This window comes from Bidens hawaiensis, unplaced genomic scaffold (genome assembly GCF_021521415.1).
Source record: "Bidens hawaiensis isolate Kalapana, Puna unplaced genomic scaffold, B.hawaiensis_p1.1 tig00023811_1, whole genome shotgun sequence".
Lineage (NCBI taxonomy): Eukaryota > Viridiplantae > Streptophyta > Magnoliopsida > Asterales > Asteraceae > Bidens > Bidens hawaiensis.
The window spans coordinates 171,128-193,049 of NW_027493741.1; the positions used below are offsets into that span (position 1 = coordinate 171,128).

Sequence of the window (21,922 nt, forward strand, 5' to 3'; positions counted from 1 at the left end):
CAAGTCTTATTGTAAAAAAAATGATATTATTTGCCGGTTAAGAAAGAATACATTGAAAAGGCTAGCCATACATGAATAAAGACTAAACAATTACCAAAGGCTAAATTATGATATCCTTGTGACAAATGAAATAATATCTATTCTTTTTGGAATAGTGTGATGAGTAATATCTTTTCTTATGTTTCCTTAACAATGAGTTGTTATGTGTGGCATTCGGATAGTAAGGAGTGTTCTTCTCACTAAAATGGTGAGGGTTTAAATCGCTTAGGTTGATAATTATATTAGTTCATTGAATAAATTTGGTGTCGATAAAAATATATTAGCTTGGTTCATTAATTTAGTTTTGTGGTCAAATATTTGTTTTGAACTTAATGACATTTAATGAAGTATGACATAGATGAATTTACGTTTTAATAAATTCTATCAAAGTCTATATAAATAGATCAAATTTGTCAAAATACTTTTTATCTGTTCACGCGTTGTGAATCTAATATGTGATAATCATGTTAAATTAGAGTGGGTAATACTATAATTAAAAATCAAAATATGTAATGATTAAACTCGATTTGGTTATTTTATACTAGTTTCTATCATTTTATTTTTATAATATATTATATTAGTTGATTTGTCGAATATAAGTTAATCTATCTTTCGTAGCCTGATTTTGATCTTATATCATCTTTCTTTGTTATTATTTCTTCGTTAATTTTTTAATCGATCGAGTTATGAACACCAGCCATATATATATAAATGTATGAGAAAATTCCTAAAATGTATTTTATTTAGAGAAAATTTTCAAATATGTCTATTCAAAATTCAAATCATCTCTTTGTCTCATTACTAACTCGTCATCGCCGCTGCATTAGAAGTTCGAGACGATATGTTTCTAAATCCCCTAACATGGCATGGAGGCGACGAGTTTTGAGCTAACATAGCAAGGAGGCCGCGACATGTTTACAAACATGTTGTCTTGAACTTCTAACGTAGCGACAACGGGTTAGTAAGAAGACAAAAAGGGTATTTGAACTTTAAACATTTAAAATCTCTCTTCGAAGAGAGTATATTTTTCAAGAATTTTCCTTAAATGTATTAATCATTTAATTAATAACAGTCAAGGTCCAACTTTCAACTAACTTGGTTACAAGATTCATGTTTGAGTTATGCTTCCTAAATCCTAATTACAAGACTAAAGTTTTACCGAAATTATGGCACTAATTAATTTCCCACAAATAGGCTAATATATTACTTTCAAGGAAAAGTTTTTACGCGTTAAGAAATTTGCAATGATATTATGAAATGTAATTATTGTCTCAGTTTTATTTTTTTTCCAAATTTGTCTAATGATATGACATCTTGTGGACTTGACACGGAATAACTTTTTCATACATTTTTACTTTTTGGAACGAAGTAATTATTAAGGTTATTTAGATTGAATATTTCTTTGACCAAATTCACTTTACAATCCATATAAAACCATAATGAAAAAAACGTAGCATTTGATAATTTTTTCTTTCATGTGTGGTTTCAATATTTTTGGGTTTTGAATTTCTACATACACCTAGTGAATCTGATCCGGAGTCTTTTACCGACGACATGTCGTACGTATACTCTAATCTAAATAAAATATATATATTGATGCACCATCCTACGTACACTGATGAATAGGACGCCTTTATACCTAGAGGTGCATTATTCTAGTTTTTCAAATACTTGGGTTCGGGTATGGAACTGGGTTCGGGACGATCGGGTATTGGAAAATCGGGTATTGGCAAAACCCGGGTTGGGTTCGGGTCCAGGTATTGTCTATAAAAATCATACCCTATGTATCGGGTTCGGGTCGGGTATAGAACCGGGTCTTTCAAAACCGGATATATGAATACCCTATTTCTGGGTATTGAAAAAACCATATTTTCGGGTTTTTCTGCCTTTTTTGGATATTTTTCGGATATATATTAGATTTTTTAAGGGGTTGCACCTTTTAGGATTATATTTCCAGGTATTTTTCGGGTATAGATCGAGTATTTGAAAAACCCGGTTCCAGGTATTTGTAAAAACCAATTCGGGTATGGAACCGGTTCGGGTTTTTGGTATTACCGGGTACAAATCAAGTCTGGTTCCGGGTACGGGTTTTGGTACTGAAATGCATACCTTATCCGTACCCTACTGGTAGGGTCGGGTACGGGGTCGGGTATTAAAAATCCGGGTATAAAAAAACCGGTTCCGGGTATTTTTATAGGGTCCGGTTCCGGGTTCGGGTTTTTTATGCACCTCTATTTATACCGACGACATATGTTGAATAATTATATGAGCTACTTTCAAGCTTTTACATGTTGAATAAAGGTAAGGCCAGGATCAAGAATTAATATCTCATAATATAATTAAGCTTTGTGTTAATTAGTTTTTTTTGTTGTGTATGTTGGTTTATATATATCATGTAGGAACTACTTTTACATTCTTATGATGGTAACTTATAATTCTGTAACCACCTTAATTAATTTATAAATATAAACCTTTTGTGAACAATGTTTTTTTATTTAACAAGGTATTTTTTCATAAAGCTAGGTAATTATCTAAATATTGTGATTGAATATATAGAATAATTACAATTTTTTTTCTAAAGATGATAATAAAGGAGGAGTCAGATAATGTGTGTGATTGTATTCTCATTTTAGTAGTTATAACTTATACCTCATGCTATAAGTATTGGTACATTAATACCCTTCATTAATTATGTTTCTCACCACTTGGGTGAAAGACTTCAATCACATCTTTTACTGCATGATATATGCATGGAAGGTGGGCCATTTTCATCAACCAAATTAGGCTTAAGAATGAAACTAAAATGACCACAAATTGCAACATCATTGCTCACTTATTCCACATATATCTTCATATTTATCACACATGATTCTTCAATAAATTTCTAACATGGTCCTTTTCTTTTTCTTCCTTTCTTGGGGCAATTATATTATTTGATCATGAATATATCTATATATCTATATCACTATATGTATGATTAATAACTTCATGATCAAATATACAATACTTTGTAACTATTGCTAATTAAACAATAATAAGATGAAACAAGAGTTTTAAAATTTATATACCTAATAAAATCACGAGAATGATTATTTGAAGTATGTTTATGTTAAGTTGATTATGTCTTTCACTACTACAAATTACCGCAATTTGAAACGCCTTGTGCCATCATAAATGTGTAGGAAACGGCAGTTTGCTACGCATTTGTCCTAAATATAGAAAGAACTAAAGTATCATGTATTCGGTTTATGTTCTTGTACTTGTATAAATGAACATAAACGGTCTCACAGATGACGCCAATGTTGCTATCAAAATCCGCATATTGGTTGGGCCAGGGATCACAGAAACACTTAACCAGTCATCTGCCTCCCTGATTGTGCTTATCATGCAACATCTAAACACTGTTAGTCTCGTCACAGTGAACACGTGAGGGTTTTCGTTATAACCAGCATCAGACATGAGAATAAGTATCAGATGCGAGATAAACAATTAGGCAATTAAATGTTTTAAAGGGTATGTAGTTGAGAGAATTAAATGTCCTCTTCTCAAAGGGAAGAGAGACTTAACCAAAAAGTTTATGAATGAATTACAACCACTTAACCTACACAAACCGTAATTCATATATCAAGATTCATATATGCATAGGTTTCAATTTCAACTGCAAAAGATGTTCACTCTTATTCTAGATAATGAGAGAGTCAAACAAAAGATAGACAAATGTTGGCATAAGTGACATGATGAGAGTGAGAGATGAAAAAGCCTTTAAGAAAGGTAGCTAGTGGGTTAGGCTTTTAGAATTTTGTTATTCTTTTTATGCGTGTTTGGGCTTTTAGGAATGTATATACAAAACTGAATAAATTTTGTTAAAAGATTGAAAATGAAGGATTCTATTTCATTCAAGTTAAATGTGAAGGAGAATACCAGGAGTGTTGTGTGTGTGGTTTTCTTTATTACTCACTATCATCATTATTATTATTCTACCTTTTTTTAACATCTAGTAGCTAGTGATCTAGTGGAGTAGGACCACATAAGATTCCATAGAATGTTAAGACTATCCACTTTACAAACACCTAAAAACATTAAAAATATTTAGACTATGTGTAGTTAAAATTATATAACTCCAGATATTTTATGTCATATGATGTTTAGTTAGCATTTTAAAGTTTTACAAAAAAATAAGTGTAGTATGAAAATGTTTATAACGCTCTCACAATCATATGCTACAATAAGGCACTCGCTACGAATGATCTTAGAACATCTTGTATATCTCATGGAGCATCATTGGTGGTGTTACACTAACACAAATGGTGTTATTGAAACATTGCGCATTTAACTCCCATGCCATTTGTGGCGTAGTCTCATTGAGAATTTGAGCTAGCCCATGTACACGATTCAAATCCACACCCAAGTAAAAAAAATTTCTTTATTTTTATATCATTTCCTTTAGCATTTGTATAATATAAATAAAATGGTGGAGAAGGGAGTATAAGATAGGTTGAATGATAGCCACTTCCATTTTGGTGGGGTGGTAAGGTGCATTGTGCATAATAGGACGTCAAGGGTTCAATTCATATAAAGCATAAAAAAACATAGGTTGAATGATTGGGTTGGAGAGTGAAGGACAAGTTGAGATGACGCTGATTTAACGAATGATCCCAAGTGATAAAGAGTGAAATATAACGCATAGCCTTACAAACATATTCAGTCTCAAAGTTCCACTAAACTAACAATTTTCTCTCTATGCCTATTTGGTTAGGTTACATGATTGGAACAATAAACGTACGGTGTCCACCTAGTACATGTGAGTTGTGAGTTGGTTTAAGTGTTAACCAACAATTTCTCTTCATCTTTGAAGGTGTTAATAGTATTAAAACCATATAAACGTAATACGTCCCATGTAACCTATGTCTAAGCAGGTTTGCTTGTTGTTAATGAGTTGTCATCAAGTTGTAAACGATTTAAACGAGTTGTAATATAGTTGTAACAACCTGTTAAAAAATATCGTAAACGAGTTGACCCGTTGAACTTAAGATTAACAACACACCAACCCGTTTAGACATACAAACCAAAGTTTGTGAATAATAATAATAATAATAATAATAATAATAATAATAATAATAATAATAATAAAAGATATCATGAAGTATTTGAGGCAAGACGTGTGCACTATGGTCACGTGTGGCCCGCACGTGAGTACAAAAGATATTAGTATAAACAAATCCTTGGAATGAGGAACCTCAAAACTTTAATTTTATAAAGAAAAGTGTTCATATGGATTGATGTTCTTTTACAAATTGTCAAGTCATTTTACAAATTATATATGTTTTCCTCAGTAGACATATATTATTAAAACTGGTATTACATCATCTTCCACATAGCCTTTTGCTTTGATTCCTTGCTTTAACTTTTATTGGTTAAATATATATATTTTTGGGTATAAAATACCAACAAAAAACATTAAAAACTTTTCTGGAATCCTAGGTTGCTTCTCATTTTTTCCACAATGAAAAAGGGATTAAAACCAACCATATAAGGTGCTACAAGATTTCTTCAAAAAAAATATAAAAGAAAATAAATCTTTTCTTTTAATATATTTTGAAGGAGTTTGTTTAGGGGGGAATTTCAAACTTTTTTGTACTCACAAATCAAGAGTTCAAGAAATGTCACTTTCAAAACGTCGTAAACGATGTGTTTTTAAGACGAGACATTTGTGTATGACCAATAACTCGATAAGTAATGGGCAACTTATTTATTCAACCAAACTCGTCTAGGACAACCTGTTTTGAGGCAATTGACAGTATTTGATTGAAGGCCAAACGTGTTGGGCGAGTAAGAAAAATGCCGGCGACGATGTGCTTGAAAAGAACATTCTAAAACTCTTAATTTGTGGAAGTATAAAAGGAATCTCAATATATAAAATGGACATTTTGAGAATGTCATATGCATAAATATAACCTTTTTTTCTACGTACTTATACGCAAAAAAATGTTTTTCTCATATATCTACCTTTTTGATATATCTATTTTATTTTCATATATTTATTATATGATCCTATTCAATAAACTTTCTAATTATACATAAGATGTGGATACATATATTTCATGACTATGCAAGTAATACGAAAAAAATTATCAAAATAAACTTCTTGTTGAATAATAATAGAGAAAATATGGAGGGAAACTGATTCATTCATCCAAATGCAACAACATAACACATACATTACATGTATAGAGTCCGAACCCTAAAGCCCGTAAACATCAAGCTCGACCTATGAGCTTAAATATCTGCATTCATAACACTCCTCCTTAAACGTTATATACAATCTCAACAGTATACTACCGGATAATGTTGCATTGGGTCCTCCGGTCACTCCTCCCATGCTCAATCATACATATGGTGGGCAATTTGACAACCAACATGTCTCATCACAATCAATACATGTATATTCTTTTCATTAGCAACTCACCAGGTCTCTGTTGAGTTAACGACCCTGTTAGAATGAAGCTTGTATTTATATAACCATATCAATCTAACTATGACAAGAATCTATTCAAGTTCACATTAGGGATTTATTAAAAGAATAGTCGGGTCGGGCAATAAAACATGGTTTTGGAAAGATATTTGGTTTGACAAATTCTCATTTCAAAATATAATTAGTTTCTAGCCTCGGAAATTACTGTGGAAATCAAGTCGAACTTGTTCATTGATCACGAAGGATGCATTCCTTAACCTAGGTTGATTGGTCTAGGTCTCCTAAAACATGTTTGTGTTAAAAAGTTTTGTTTTTGTCGATGGACCACTACCCCGTTTTTCGGGTGGCTTTAAATATTTTAATTTTTATTATTGTTTATTCAGAAAAATACACAAAAATAATTATTTTAGTGTTTTTCTTTTAACTTTTGGGTCAAACCATTAATGACTTAATGGCTAGTCTTTTAACAAGTACACTTACGACCACAGATCTTTTGACCCCAAATTGACATGCTGACTGTTGTGTTGTTTTCTTTTGTTCAATTGCTTATTCAGCTCACTTTATTATTTAACCAATGCCATTTATATCAAAGGTAAGTAGGTAACCAACTCCACTATAGTATTTTTCTCACTCATAAACACATAGTATACCTTTCTTCTTTTTTTCTATTTTAGGCTACTTGTAAGCAGTAAATCAAATAACCATTTTTGATAACACTTAAAGCTTCTTACGTTGAATACATTCTTTTTATAAGTTTCTAATATAATTTGAAAAATAAAATTGTATTTTCTTTTTCGACATATGAGTTATAAGTGGAAACCATGAGAGACTTAATAAAAACTTGTGGATAGTGTTGATTATGTGTAGCGGGAGAGAGAAATCTGGTGGATGGTTGCCTAAATATCTTATATGTCATGTTTTATTGTGTCTTTACGGTTTCATAAAGCTCTTTAGATATAACTCGTTATGTATCGCTCTGAGTCCATAATCAAAAAAGTTGAAGGCAACATAGGAATATCACGAAAAGTTAATATGTTAAAAAACACTATATTTAGGTGTGCAGGAATTGTATATCGGTATCATTTGAAAGCATTACAATCACACATGACATTGTCGGTCTAAATGACTCAGTGATGGTTGAACACAATCTAAGGCTACCTTTATTAGAGATGTAAATCATGTCGGGAGTCGGGTTGGTGGGTTTGGGATTGGCGGTTTGAACTCCTCAACCCTAACCTGACCCATATACTTATGCTCAGTTATGCATGTCATGTGCGGGTCGACCCACTTAAAATCGTGTCGTGTTTAGGGTCGACCCATGCTTAAGAAATCTATTTTCTTTCGTGTATATATTGAGAGTTCCTCTATATTTTAATCACAACATTCAAATTTATCTTTCATTCAATTTTAGAATGAATATAATATGGTGTCAAGAGAATTTCCATACCAAAAGATTACTTGATCAAGACTTTTATTTCAACTCTCATAAAACTAAAATAAAGTCTTATAGACCCTTCAATATAGGAACCGTGCAACTTTACAAGGTAACACGGTTGGACATTTTTTTAACGGCCAACAAACAGAGAATTGCCTAAGTACTTTGTACGGGGTAACCCAATGATAAAAGGCTTTCAGCCACGTGTGGAAATTGAACCTGAGTCTATTAAAAAAACTCAGACTTTCTGCCACTACACTACATTGTAAAGGATTACCCTGTTGGAAACAGATGAACGTTGAAACTTGACTTCTTTTTATTTTTTTCTTTTTTAGGTGGGCTGTATTAAAACCCGAAGATGAGAATTGGGCCTCTTTTTATTTGGTTTTCAATTTATGGGTCGTAAATTGTAAATTTCAAGTTAAAAAGAATTTGGAAGGCAAAAGGCCCAGTAGCTTGCCAATTTTACAAGACCAATAACCACACAAGCAGCCCATCCAACAAGCCCAAGCTTCTAAAAACATTAAAAATATAAATAAATAAATAAAAAAGTTTATTATAAAATTGAATTGATAATTTTTAACACTAAGCCAAGGGAAGTTGCTACATATTTGACAGTAGCAAACACACGTTTCTTATAGTAGTGAATACTATCTTAAACTATAACTTTATGTGGGATAAAACCAAACCAAAAACGAACCTTCAATTTTTAGATTTTTGAAACCGTTTAGTTCTGGTTTTTTCATTTTTTTCCCAAAAATATTGAGCCGATATAAATAAGCTGGCCCAAAATGTTTATACTATACAAATATATTTATCCATTATTATTGTTATATACTATATGTTAATTCAAACCCACTAGAATAATAATTTATATTTTTTCAACTTAGGCATTCTTTACTACGATACGTGTTAACACGATGCAACGTTTGTGCATGCCTGGTTCAAGGTCAATTTGTTCTGCTTATCAGTCCCGAAACAACACACAAGTTTTAAACACTAGTTTTCAACTAAACATCACAGCTTAAGATGTATCTCGTGTTGAATTTATATAATTATATTATTAAAACATAATTAATTTTTATGGAAACAAAATTAGTTTATACAAAAGTGTCACTTAAAATTTATTTAAAAATATATTTGAACTTCATTATTATTATAATATACATGATAGTCATATGAAGAAAGAACATTTTAGAAATGGTGCAAAAGATAGTCATGGTTTCGTGCATGAAGTTAGTGACATGTGTGCAACAAACATATTATTATTAACATCTATAGTATATGTGTTGATGCTAATCAAATGCCACCCATACACAACATTTATTGCATGACTGCCACGTGTCCCACCTGACCTCTCCTACTTAAACTACTACTACACTCTTCCACCAAGTCAATCCACTCTAAACATGGCAAAGATGTTATCCAAATGTGTGTTTATTTTACTAGCACTAGCGGTGGCCATCAGTGTTCTGGTGGCCGAGGGTCGTAACCACGATCATAATGATGATAGTGGTTACGATGATGGTAAAGACAGACGGGCAAGCAAAGTCTTCCCGTCTGAAGAAGGTGGTTACGGTGATGGCCAGGAATATCCTGGTCAATATCCTGGTCACGACCGTGGTCATGGCTGGGTCACTAGTGAAAGTGATCAAGACAGACGGGGAAGTAAAGTCTTCCCGTCTGAAGAAAAAGGTTATGGTCCTAGGTACGGTCCTGGCCATGGTCATGGTCAGGACCCTGACAGACGGGCCAGTAAAGTGTTCCCGCCTGAGGAACAATATGAACATGGGGAAGGGGGGTATTTTCCACCAGGGCAAGAATACGGCCCTGGTGGTGCTGGTGGTGCTAGTTTACCTGGCGGGGGTGGACGGACGGGTTGGACGGAGAAACGGAGGTATATATTGTCGGATTTTAAGCGCGTGGTGAAGACGGATGCCGGAGGGATGAGGGTGGTGAGGGGTGTTGGTGGGAAGTATAAAGAGAGTCCAATGCATATTGGGTTCATTACTATGGAACCTAATAGCATGTTTATCCCACAATATCTTGATTCTAGTATAATCTTCTTTATTGAAACAGGTATTATCAATTTATCATATATTTAACTAATATTGTACTTTTTTTTTTCCATATTTACATATAAATATGGTATTCACACCAACCAATATTATTTGTATTAACTTAACACAAGGGTTTAAATTTAGGGGTGGTAAACGCGCCAACCGAGCCCAAATATAGCTTAAGACATTTAAGCCCAAACACGACCCCATATTCACGGGTTTACATATTCACGGGTTGACCTGAACACAAAATTGTTGCTCGAAAACTGTTAGGTTTGTTATTGCTTTTACATAATTTAATACTTTAAATTTGCATTTTATATAAAATATATAAATTTATTATGAAAGAGTTACATTGTGATTGTGATTATTAAATGTTATGTCAATTTCCTTTTTAGTTTTAAACTTTTACCATAAGATACCCAATAAATTTAGATTATTACATGAAACAAAAATTATTAGTGTTTTATTTTACTGTTCATATATTAATATTTTAAATTTACATTTTATATAAAAAACATAAATTTATATAAAAGAGTTGCATTGTGATTGTAAATATTATGTCAATTTCCTTTTTAATTTTAAATAAAACCATAAGATACCCAACAAATTTAGTTTATTACATGAAACAGTTTAAAAATAAAATAATATATAGCGGTCTTAATGGATAATAATCCGCGGACACCCGGACCTAGCCCGTTTAGTTAAAACAGGTTCGTGCGGGTTCCACCAACAAACCGACCCCTTTAGTTAAAATGACCCACAAACCAACCCCGCGGGTCCTACACAAACGTGTTTATACCAAACCCAAACCCATAAATTTTGTATTAGGTTCGTGTCGGTTTTGTCAAAAATTCACACCCCTAGTTTAACATGTAGGTGAGGCGAGAATCGGATCGATCTACAAAGACAACCTTGTCGAAAAAGATCTTAAAGCCGGAGATTTGTACCAAATCCAAGCGGGCTCAGCGTTCTATATAGTTAACACCGCTCAAGGTCAAAGGCTACAAATCATCACTAGCATCGACACAGCCGAAAGCATCGATTGGGAATCATTCGAGGTAGTTTAATCTTCTAAGCTCTTATAACCATTCATTGTGTACAATTTGTACATTGTACATATTATAACTGATTTATTACTTTGGTTTGTAGTCATTTTCGCTCACCGGAGGAGCAAACCCGAGGTCGGTGCTTGCCGGGTTCGATCTCCAGACTCTATTGACCGCTCTCAATGTAACTAATCCGTAACCATTATAACCACCATAGCTAGGGGTGTGCAAGAAACCAAAAAAATCGATCAAAAACCAAAAAAGCTGAAAAATCTTAACTGAAAAAACCGAACCCAAACAAAAACCAACGTTTGGTTTATGTTTTTGTAAAAACCGAATTAACGTTTCGGTTTTGGTTTTTCGGTAACAAAAACCGAACCGACCTGAATTTCAAGATTTTTATTTTTTTAGTTTTTATTTTAAGTAAATTATAAGAATTTAATATATATATATATAACCCAAATACTTTGGCCAAATATATAGTAGTTTATTTGTTAACAATTAACAAATGATTTCTAATTTAGATTCATTATTTTCGACAAACTTTTTTTTAGGCCTAAAATTTTCAAGGCTCAAATGGTAAAAACCGAAACCGAATGGTTTTAAATAATTTTCGACGAACTTTTTTTTAGACCTAAAAATTTTCAAGGCTCAAATAATAAAAACCGAAACCGAACGGTTTTAAATAATTTTCAACGAACTTTTTTTAGACCTAAAATTTTCAAGGCTCAAACAATAAAAAACCGAAACCAAAACCGTAAAAAACGTTACCGAACGGTTTTAAAATTCCATAAGCGAGGTTTTGGTTTTCGGATTGGTTTTAGCCCAAAACAACACCGAACCGTACCACGCACACCCCTACGGCTAGTTAAACTAGATCTTGTTTGGGTTTATACATTGTGATGTTATTTTATATATATAGGTATCGACCGAAGTGGTCGGTGAGTTGCTAACCAGCCGACAAGAAGGTGCGATTGTGTTCTTGAACCCGGACAGTAGCACTAGTCAACCGAGCATGTGGACGCGGTTCTTGGAGCAAGGAAATCATGAGAGGAAGACTCAAATGATGAGAATTGCCAATGTAGGAACGAAGAAGACCGGTAAGGAAGCGAAAAAGTTGTCGTGGTCGTTGAGGAATCAGTTGGTTTCCGTATTTAGAAAGGTTAAGGGTAAGGATGATGACTTGGGGTCGTATAATATCTACGGTGATAAGGAGGCCGATTTTCGAAATGATTTTGGTTGGAGCCTCCAAGTCGACGGTGACGATTTTAAAGAGCTTCGGTTATCGGACTTTGCGGTCTATCTCGTCAATCTAACCGCGGTAAACAACCTGTATTATACTTGAATAGTTGAATTTAGACTGTTATTTTTTGCACACATGCTTAAACAGAGCTTGAGTGGGCCCGGGGTTGAACAGGCTCGAGTTGGGCCGCGCCCGAGCGACCGAGCGACCTTGAACAGGGCCGGGCCCGAGAGACCTCAAACAGGGCCGGGCCCGAGCGACCTCAAGCAGGGCCGAGGTCAAGACCTCGGAACCTAGCCGGGCCCGAACGACCTCAAGCTCGAGCCTAAATAAATAAACATGCCCTAGTCCAAGCTCAATTATTGGCTTCGAGCTAGCCTGCGAGTTAAACTAACCTGTTATTTTAAACGAGCTTGAACTGAATCGAGCTTAAACGAGCTTGAGTTTAAATCTATAAGTGAGCCCTAGTCGAGCTTCACTTATCGGGTTCGAACTAGCTCACGGAAATATTATTTTGTGTTTATTATCTAATATTTTAATATATATACTTAAAATAAAATGAATCATATATAAAATTTTTTATATGTATAAAACTATAATTAAAAATAAAAAAAGAAGAAATAAAATTTATACAATATAAATAGTATACAACTATACATTATAACTATTATACGACTCGGCTCGGCTCTTTTGCACCCCTAATGCCCTAAATGCTAATAAGAATGTGCATGTTAAAACATTACAGGGAGCGATGATGGCGCCACACATTAACCCAACAGCGACCGAATACGGGGTTGTCCTAAGTGGAACGGGGAACATACAAGTCGTGTATCCAAACGGAACCTTAGCAATGGACGCACAAGTGACCGAAGGCGACGTGTTTTGGATCCCACGTTACTTCCCATTCTGTCAAGTAGCATCCCGGTCAGGCCCATTCGTGTTCTTTGGGTTCACAACATCCGCCCGAGACAACAGGCCGCAGTTCTTGGCGGGCCAGGGCTCGGTTCTACAAACCATGATGGGCCAGGGGTTTGCAGCTGCGTTCGGGTTGAGTGAAGATGAGTTGTCCAGGATCTTTAATGCTCAGGGTTATACGACTATCTTGCCGTCGGCTTCGGCTGCACCGGGTGGTGGCGGTGGTGAGATACCGGAGGGCGAGGGTCAGGGTGATCCGGGGTACGGCGGGGAGGCTAAAATAAAGATGGTGAGTAGCTTTGTGTAATGTGTAGTGTTTTGTGAGTTTGTATGTTTTCTGACTGTTTTGTGTTATGAGGTTACTTGGATGGTTTTTGTTTGTTGTAGTAAATAATGATGGTTTTACTGTTGTGGATGGTTTTAACTTTTTAACTGTTGGCATGTACCCAATAGTAGTAATATGAAGCATGTTAATTACAAGTTTTCAACCCAAAATGACGATGACTGTTTTGTTTAGTTTTAACATATGGTTGATAACATATATATTTTGTTTCTAGATATGATTAATTACAAATAATATATACTGGTACTTTTATTTTTGATTTATAAATGCATCTTTTATTAGCTTTTAAAATTAGGAGTTCATATTCAATATTCTATTAACCATTAGTTTAAAGAAAAATAATATCATGCCCAATTTTAATATCTCGGGTCAAGTTTTTTTTGGCTCGATTAGCAAAACTGCATCCAAAACCGAACCAAAACCAAGCCCGTTAACGCCCGTCACAATGATATCACATGTCTTCTCATTACATTTACCCCTCAAATCTTTAAACAAATTATTTTCGTTTCTCTACTATAACATTCAATGGTTAACAAAATGAAAAATATAATAACAACAGGTAAATTTATATCGCCAACCTTGCATAACGTTACCATTCAAACATATTGTCATAGAATGTTACACTACATCACATTGGTGTAATGGTTCAAAACATGACGATAACAACAATCCAATTTGATGAAAGGCGCATGAATCATAAGTCGTACTAATATATTCACCCTTTTTAAAATACGGAATGTCTATCCATATACCAAACAAGTCCCGTTCCAAACGGTCTTCACCACAATATCACCTATCTTCTCATTACATTCATTCATAATATTTGGTTACTCGTTTTCGCACTGATAACCAATTACACACCACACCAAACACTACAGACCAATACAAGGGAATAATTTACTCGAACCCACGGCAACGCGCGGGCATTTATGCGAGTAATAATAATAACACGCTCACATAGTTTCATTTATTTATTTATTTTTTTGTTTCGGTAGTTTCAAATGGATAGTGTCAAGCAAAGTGAAGGTTCCATGGTGAAGAAAGGTAGAGGAACTTATGGAAGAACAATTCCTCGATCCTCTATATCCGGATACGTACGCATCTCATATTTTCAATCAAAATAAACGCTGCTGCTTAGTTACATATGTATATTCATTCGTAGGCATGCAAACGATCTGAAGGACAACGGGCAATAGCATGATCATGTTTGTTCATTTAACTTTAAATGAACATGAACACTTAATCAGACAAATATTTGTGTTCGTCATTTAAAATCTAAATAAACAGTTCACAAACATAAATGGACATAATTGAACAAAAATACAACATCAGTGAAATTCCCACCAATAGCACATCTATTAGCGGAGTATGGGGAGAGTGAGATGCAGACACACTGTTCCTCTATCCCAAAGAATAGAGAGTTTGTTTTCAAAGAGACACTCGGCTCTAAAAAAACATGCGTATGATATCAGATAAAAGAAACATACAACCCCAAATATACATTTGAACAAAGGTAAACGAACATATGCAAAAGACCATAAACACACTTAAACGAATCCAACCGAACAAATATAAAACATATTAGGGCAATATAATTTGTAAAATACAAATAATATTTAATAATTTTCAATTAACATGTAAATAAACATGAACAAACATATACGGACATTAACATACATAAACAAACGTTCACGAACGAACGAAACATGTGTTCGTGTTCGTTCGTTTAATTAATAAACACAAAGTTTTTCTTCTTCTTCCCCAAGTCACTTATTATTATTATTATAATAATTTATTATTATTATTATTATTATTATTATTATTATTCACTATCAACCTCCATACATCGGCAGCTGATTATTATTATTCTTCACTACTAAGGTAGCCTCTAATCGATAGTTAACCGTTAAATCGTTTGTTATAACTTATATTATATATTGAATTGAATTTGCTTGTTAATTAAGCGATTGGAAGAGTTTTAGTTAATTGATTACTTATTATTTAATAATAACTGTTTATAATTTGTGTTTTTAAGCTGATTTGATGTAATTATGTTCGATCAAGGTCCCTGACATCAACATTGCCGCCTTTTCCCAACTGGGACACCATTACTCGCCAAGGTCCAACTCGGTCAAAAGTTGGAGTACTCGGGATTACTTGGCCTCCAAGGTCAACTTGGCCAAAAATTTTTATTTTATTTTTAATTTTTTCTATTTTTTTAATTTTTTATTTTTTAGTAAAAAACTAAAAATAATAGCAAAACATGAATTTTTTGAATTATGTTTTTTTTCATATGAATTATGTTTATTTTGACATGAATTATGCTTATCTTAAGATATATATAATATCCAATAATTATTTTTGTTATATTTATCATGTCCGAGTAGAAGCCGAGTACTCCCTAGTCCCTACAAGGGGGTCGGCCGCCTAGGACCGCCTAGCGAGTTTTACAACATTGCATACAGGCTGATTATGTACGTGTTTGATTGTTAATTGTTATAAGCTGTATTGTATAGATTATTATGTATGTTCTGATTTAGGGTTTATGATTTGCTTAATTTGTTTGTACGGTTTTTTGACCTTGTGTGATTGTTAGTTTTGTTTGTTTTTAGCTTTGAAGTATCGGTACTGTATATGCGTTTGATCGGTAACTATTAACTTGATTGTTCTAAGCTTAGTTGTATCGATTCGGTGTATATATTCGATTGTTAACTGTTGATTCGTTTGTTCGTAGTTTTTTTGTTTCGATACTGTAACACAAAACACAAGCAATCAATCATGGAGTGTGTATTCGGAATGGTGGGCAAAGGGTTCGCACTAGTGGTAGCTGATTCATCTGCAGTGAACAGTATCCTCGTTCACAAATCAAACGAAGACAAGATCATGGTTCTTGATTCGCATAAGCTTATGGGTGCCAGTGGTGAAGCTGGTGATCGGTCAGATTCATTTTCTCTTCTCTTCTGGCTTTCCTTTTAATTTCATTATTATTATTATTATTATTAGGGTTTTGAGTTTCAGATAAATTAGGGCTTTTTAGAGGTTGCTTTAACAGGATCATTGTTTAGTTTATTGAATTAGTAATCATTTGTCGGTTTTTGGTTCGATTCGGTTAGTTTCGATTAATAACCGAAACCAAACTTGGGCTAAAGTTTTTGCTTAGAAATACATGTAATGGGCTAAAATATATGAAACTTGGATGGTTTGGTTCTTTTGTTTTGGTTCACTAAGGGTAGAAAAAAACAGATAATATTAATAGTTGGTTCGGTTAATGCTTACATCTAATTTTTGTGTTACACTATAAGAGTGTAAGAGTGTTGCATTTGTTTTAATAGGATCATAGTTTAATTTATTGAATTAGTATGTAATGTTTTATTGTTTTATGCCGGAAATACATGTTTACTGTTTCGAAAACTTATTTTACAGGTTTTGTGTTATTGAACTAATTTGTTGTGTTTTAGTGATTTGATTTAGTTTTCAAAAATATGTTTTAAGTGAGTTTTTTTTTTGTTTTGTTTATAAAGTATTATAGAAAGAACATATAAGATTTTTTTTTAATGTTCAAGTAATTAGTCTTATTGATATTTCAGTTTCTTTTTATAAATTGGAAGATTACTTTATCATGAGTTACATGCTATGTTACAATGGTCATGATGTAAATATTTGTTGTTTAATTTCTTGTTTTTTTTATTTTTAGAGCTCAATTCACGGAGTATGTACAGAAAAATGTGGCTTTATATCACTACCGAAACAATATTCCACTGACTACCAAGGCTGCTGCAAATTTCATGCGTGGTGAGCTCGCCACAGCTCTGAGAAAGGTATAATCTATTTTAATATAAAACAGTGAACGGTTGTTTATATTTGATTAAATCAACTTTATATAAGCATAAAAATTTTTATGTGAACTAGATTATTATTATTCTTGCAGAATCCTTACATGGTCAACATCATGCTAGCGGGGTATGACGAGGAAACAGGCCCGTCTCTATACTTCATCGACTACATTGCAACCCTGCACAAAGTCGAAAAGGCAGCGTTTGGCTACGGTTCCTACTTTGCCCTATCCATGATGGACCGTCACTACCACCCAAACATGACCATTGATGAAGCCATCAAGCTTGCAGACCAATGCATTGAGGAAATTCGGTCTAGGCTTGTTGTGGCTCCTCAGAACTTTATCATCAAGATTGTGGACCAAGATGGGGCCCGCGAACACTCGTGGCGTAGGACCACAAAGGATTAAGTTATGCTTGTAGTAATTTGAATTTTGTCTTGTTTATCTTTGATTAAGTAATGCTTGTAGTAATTTGAGTCAAGGCTTGAACCTGGTTTTTTTAATCGAGACTTATGTCATCCAAGGTGTCTAGTCATCGTTTAAGGAAAGGAATTTTCTTAAGAACAGTTAACCACCTACTCAAAATCTGCACTAATATCCACCATCGGACAAAAAACATCAATAAGGGTGTGCACAAAACCAAACCAAAACCGAAAAAAAAAACAAACTCGATAGGAAGCCAATGATTCGGTTTTGAAATTTAGCGAAAATTGAACTGGTTCCTTACTTGGTATTGGTTTAGAAGACAGGATTTGTGCACTTTTAGTCGTGTTAAAGTTACTTGCCGGATGCTATTTCGTCTAAAATAACTAGATAACTTCTTACAGCATTAGATGAAGCTTAAACTCAAGATAATCACATAGTCACAGTCATCACTTAAAGATAAGATTGTTGAAATCTTGTTCCAAGAAACGGAGAAGGCGGGTTGAAATTCATGAACTCGCTCTGTATATTTCAAGATGATTTTCCCCGAGTCAGGTTTCTCTGAATAATACGTGCTATAAAGGTGCAGCTAAGGTCAGGTCCAGAACCTATGGCCAAAAATGCACCTGATGAAGCATACCAACAAGACGTAACCACGCCGAAATACAGCCAGGTTTTGTGTGCGCATTTGGCAGGCATTGATCTGCTTAACAAGCACAACTCAGACTTTTAAGCCTGTGCATACACACCTAATAAAGTCACACTACCATGCCAAGATATAAAACGACTTCAACACAATAATACCAAAAGGATGTCTTAAAACATAACCAAGCAACAAAAGCTGGTTCCTGGACAACTTACACCGCCGTCATCAAGCAACAACGTCGCTCGATACCTCCACAAATCCTCACAAGTGAGGCTAGAGTACAGCAACGCAAGCGCCAAAAACGACAATCACCACAAATCCTTATCCAAAAACAAAAATAGTACCAAAACATAAAACAAGCATCATAAAACATAAAACCACTCCCTTCCCATCATTTAGCTCCCTTCTTAACCGCAGCCTTGGTCACCTTAGCTCCGGTCGGGTCCTTCTTCTCCACACTCTTGATAACTCCAACAGCAACAGTCTGACGCATGTCACGAACAGCAAACCGACCGAGCGGTGGATACTCAGAAAACGTCTCAACCACCATAGGCTTGGTCGGAAGCATCTTAACCATACCCGCATCTCCGTTCTTCAAAAACTTGGGCTCCTTTTCCAACTCCTTTCCTGACCGACGGTCAATCTTGGTCAACAGCTCGGAAAACTTGACAGCAATGTGAGAGGTGTGGCAATCGAGAACCGGTGCGTACCCGTTTCCGATCTGACCAGGGTGGTTCATGATGATGACCTGTGAGGTGAAGCTGGCTGCACCCTTAGCAGGGTCATCCTTTGAGTTGGAAGCGACGTAACCACGTTTCAGATCCTTGACTGCAACGTTCTTGACGTTGAACCCAACGTTGTCACCGGGGAGAGCTTCTTGAAGAGCTTCGTGGTGCATCTCAACAGACTTGACTTCAGTAGTCAACCCAGACGGGCCGAAGGTGACAACCATACCAGGCTTGATCACACCAGTTTCAACACGACCGACTGGCACAGTTCCAATACCACCGATCTTGTAAACGTCTTGAAGTGGAAGACGGAGTGGTTTGTCAGATGGTCTTTTCGGCTCGTTGATCTGGTCAAGAGCTTCAAGAAGAGTCGGTCCCTTGTACCAGTCTAGGTTGGTTGACCTTTCGATCATGTTGTCACCCTCGAACCCTGAGATGGGCACAAATGGGATTTTGTCAGGGTTGTAACCGACCTTCTTCAAGTAGGATGACACTTCCTTGACAATTTCATCGTATCTAGCCTTCGAGTACTTAGGAGTAGTTGCATCCATCTACACAACATTAAAATTTAAAATAAATTAGCATCTTTTATAATATTCGAAATAATAAGCTTATATGTTTATAACAAACCTTGTTACAACAGCAGATCATTTGTTTCACACCAAGGGTGAAAGCGAGCAGAGCATGTTCACGGGTCTGACCGTCTTTGGAGATACCAGCTTCAAAACCACCAGTAGTCGAGTCAATGATGAGAACAGCACAGTCAGCTTGTGAAGTACCAGTGATCATGTTTTTGATGAAATCACGATGCCCAGGTGCATCAATAACCGTGCAGTAGTATTTGGTGGTTTCAAACTTCCACAGAGCTATATCAATGGTGATACCACGTTCACGTTCAGCCTTCAGTTTGTCAAGGACCCAAGCGTACTTGAATGACCTCTTGTTCATCTCAGCAGCTTCTTTCTCAAAACGCTCGATAACCCTTTTATCGATCCCGCCAAGCTTGTAAATCAAGTGCCCGGTGGTGGTCGACTTGCCGGAGTCGACATGTCCAATGACGACAATGCTGATGTGAGTCTTTTCCTTACCCATTCTAAGATGCCTGTTAACCCATTTCAAAATATTATTAGTAAAACACTCACATAAAAAAAACATTGGTATAACTAACAAACAGTATATTTTACACAAATCTACAACAACACAACATTCTTCTAGAACAAGTATGACAAATTACGATATACAAGCAACATTCATGAACGTACATAAAACAGTCGGTACATATATCAAATATGAACAAATCAGTCTGTATTTAACAAATCAAACTAAACACAAGATGAACTAATTTTAACTCTGAAAACCCTCTAACATTAAAAATTATCCAAGCTTCATCAACAAGTAAAATCAAAATATCATGCATGTATAACAAAATTCTAACAGGCTAAACACCTAAAAGACACAACCACATATACATGTGGCATTCAAATATTACTATATCATGAACTAATCAGTAGCTTATACATCAACAAAAACAAATCAGACTCTGTATCAATCAAACCAGCATAAAATCACAAATAATATACAATTATTAAATTCAAATTAACTGACATAATTCCTACTAGTTAATATACAGGAAAAATCAGCAATAAAAAACGCTAACAAACTAATTCAATCAAATTCACCAGCATATAACTCAAATAATAAGCCCTATAATACATCACAACACATCGCATCAATACATCAAAGCTAATAACAATTAACAAACGAATTAATAGTTAACTATCAAACATATATACAGTAGATATACAAAAAAAGCTAAGAACAAACGAATCAACAGTTAACAATCAAACATATGCAGAGAATAAATACAACAAAGCCAACAACAAACAACTTGACAGTTACCAACAGAACGTACAATACAGCATAGCTAAGAACAATAGAATTAACAGTTACCAATCAAACGTATATACGGTATCAATACAACAAAGCTAACAACAATCAAATTAACAGTCACTAATCAATACGACAGAGCTAATAACAAAGCTATATACACAGAGCTAACAACAATCGAATAAAAAGTTACCGATCGAACGTATATACAGTATCAATACAACACAGCTAACAACAATCGAATTAACAGTTACCAATCAAACATATATACAGTATAAACACAACAAAGCTAAGAACAATCAAATTAACAGTTACCGATTGAGTGTATATACAGTATCAATAAAACAAAGCTAAGAACAATCAAATTAACAGTTACCGATATACAGTAACTATACAACAAAGCTAAGAACAAACGAATATACAGTTATCGATCATACGTATTAACAAACACACAAGCTCAAAAAACCGTAAAAACAAATTAAGCAAATCATAAACACTAAATCAGAACATACATAATCGATACAATACAGCTTATTAACAATTAACAATCAAACACGTACAAAATCAGCCTGTATATACATCCAATCTAAACAAATCAGTCTAAACACAAACTATAAACAATCATTAAATCAATATCAGCTGACCTAATTCCAATTATTCAATATAAACCTCACATACTCACAGACCTATTATAAACAGTTATTAAATCATAATCAATTAACCTAATTGATATAATACACATCAGAACGATTAATAGTTAACGATCAAACATGATAACATCAAATCAGCGTAAAAACATAAATTATAAACAGTTATTAAATCATAATCAATTAACCTAACTCCTACT

General features: G+C 34.4%; 3 protein-coding genes across 4 annotated transcripts; 2 read left to right on the forward strand and 1 right to left on the reverse strand.

Moving 5' to 3' along the window:
* Positions 1–9,272: 9,272 nt before the first annotated feature.
* On the forward strand, positions 9,273–13,525 carry LOC143568102 (vicilin-like seed storage protein At2g28490). Of its 2 annotated transcripts, XM_077054339.1 has the most exons (6): positions 9,276–9,518; positions 9,642–10,025; positions 10,886–11,067; positions 11,159–11,239; positions 11,978–12,376; positions 13,044–13,525. In XM_077054339.1, exons 1-6 carry the CDS (start codon positions 9,356–9,358, stop codon positions 13,518–13,520), a joined length of 1,686 nt encoding a protein of 561 aa, XP_076910454.1. In that variant the 5' UTR covers positions 9,276–9,355; the 3' UTR covers positions 13,521–13,525. The 2 variants fall into 2 exon arrangements, with proteins under 2 accessions (XP_076910453.1, XP_076910454.1); XM_077054338.1 differs by having other exon boundaries at positions 9,273–10,025.
* Positions 13,526–16,316: 2,791 nt separating this feature from the next.
* On the forward strand, positions 16,317–17,842 carry LOC143568103 (proteasome subunit beta type-2-A-like). Its single transcript, XM_077054340.1, has 3 exons — positions 16,317–16,492; positions 17,251–17,374; positions 17,485–17,842. The coding sequence occupies exons 1-3, from the start codon at positions 16,335–16,337 to the stop codon at positions 17,797–17,799; spliced, it is 597 nt and encodes a 198-aa protein (XP_076910455.1). The 5' UTR covers positions 16,317–16,334; the 3' UTR covers positions 17,800–17,842.
* Positions 17,843–18,615: 773 nt separating this feature from the next.
* On the reverse strand, positions 18,616–20,280 carry LOC143568110 (elongation factor 1-alpha). The gene is made up of 2 exons (XM_077054343.1): positions 19,819–20,280; positions 18,616–19,739 (listed from the first exon to the last, which is right to left on the reverse strand). Exons 1-2 carry the CDS (start codon positions 20,278–20,280, stop codon positions 18,852–18,854), a joined length of 1,350 nt encoding a protein of 449 aa, XP_076910458.1. The 3' UTR covers positions 18,616–18,851.
* Positions 20,281–21,922: the final 1,642 nt, after the last annotated feature.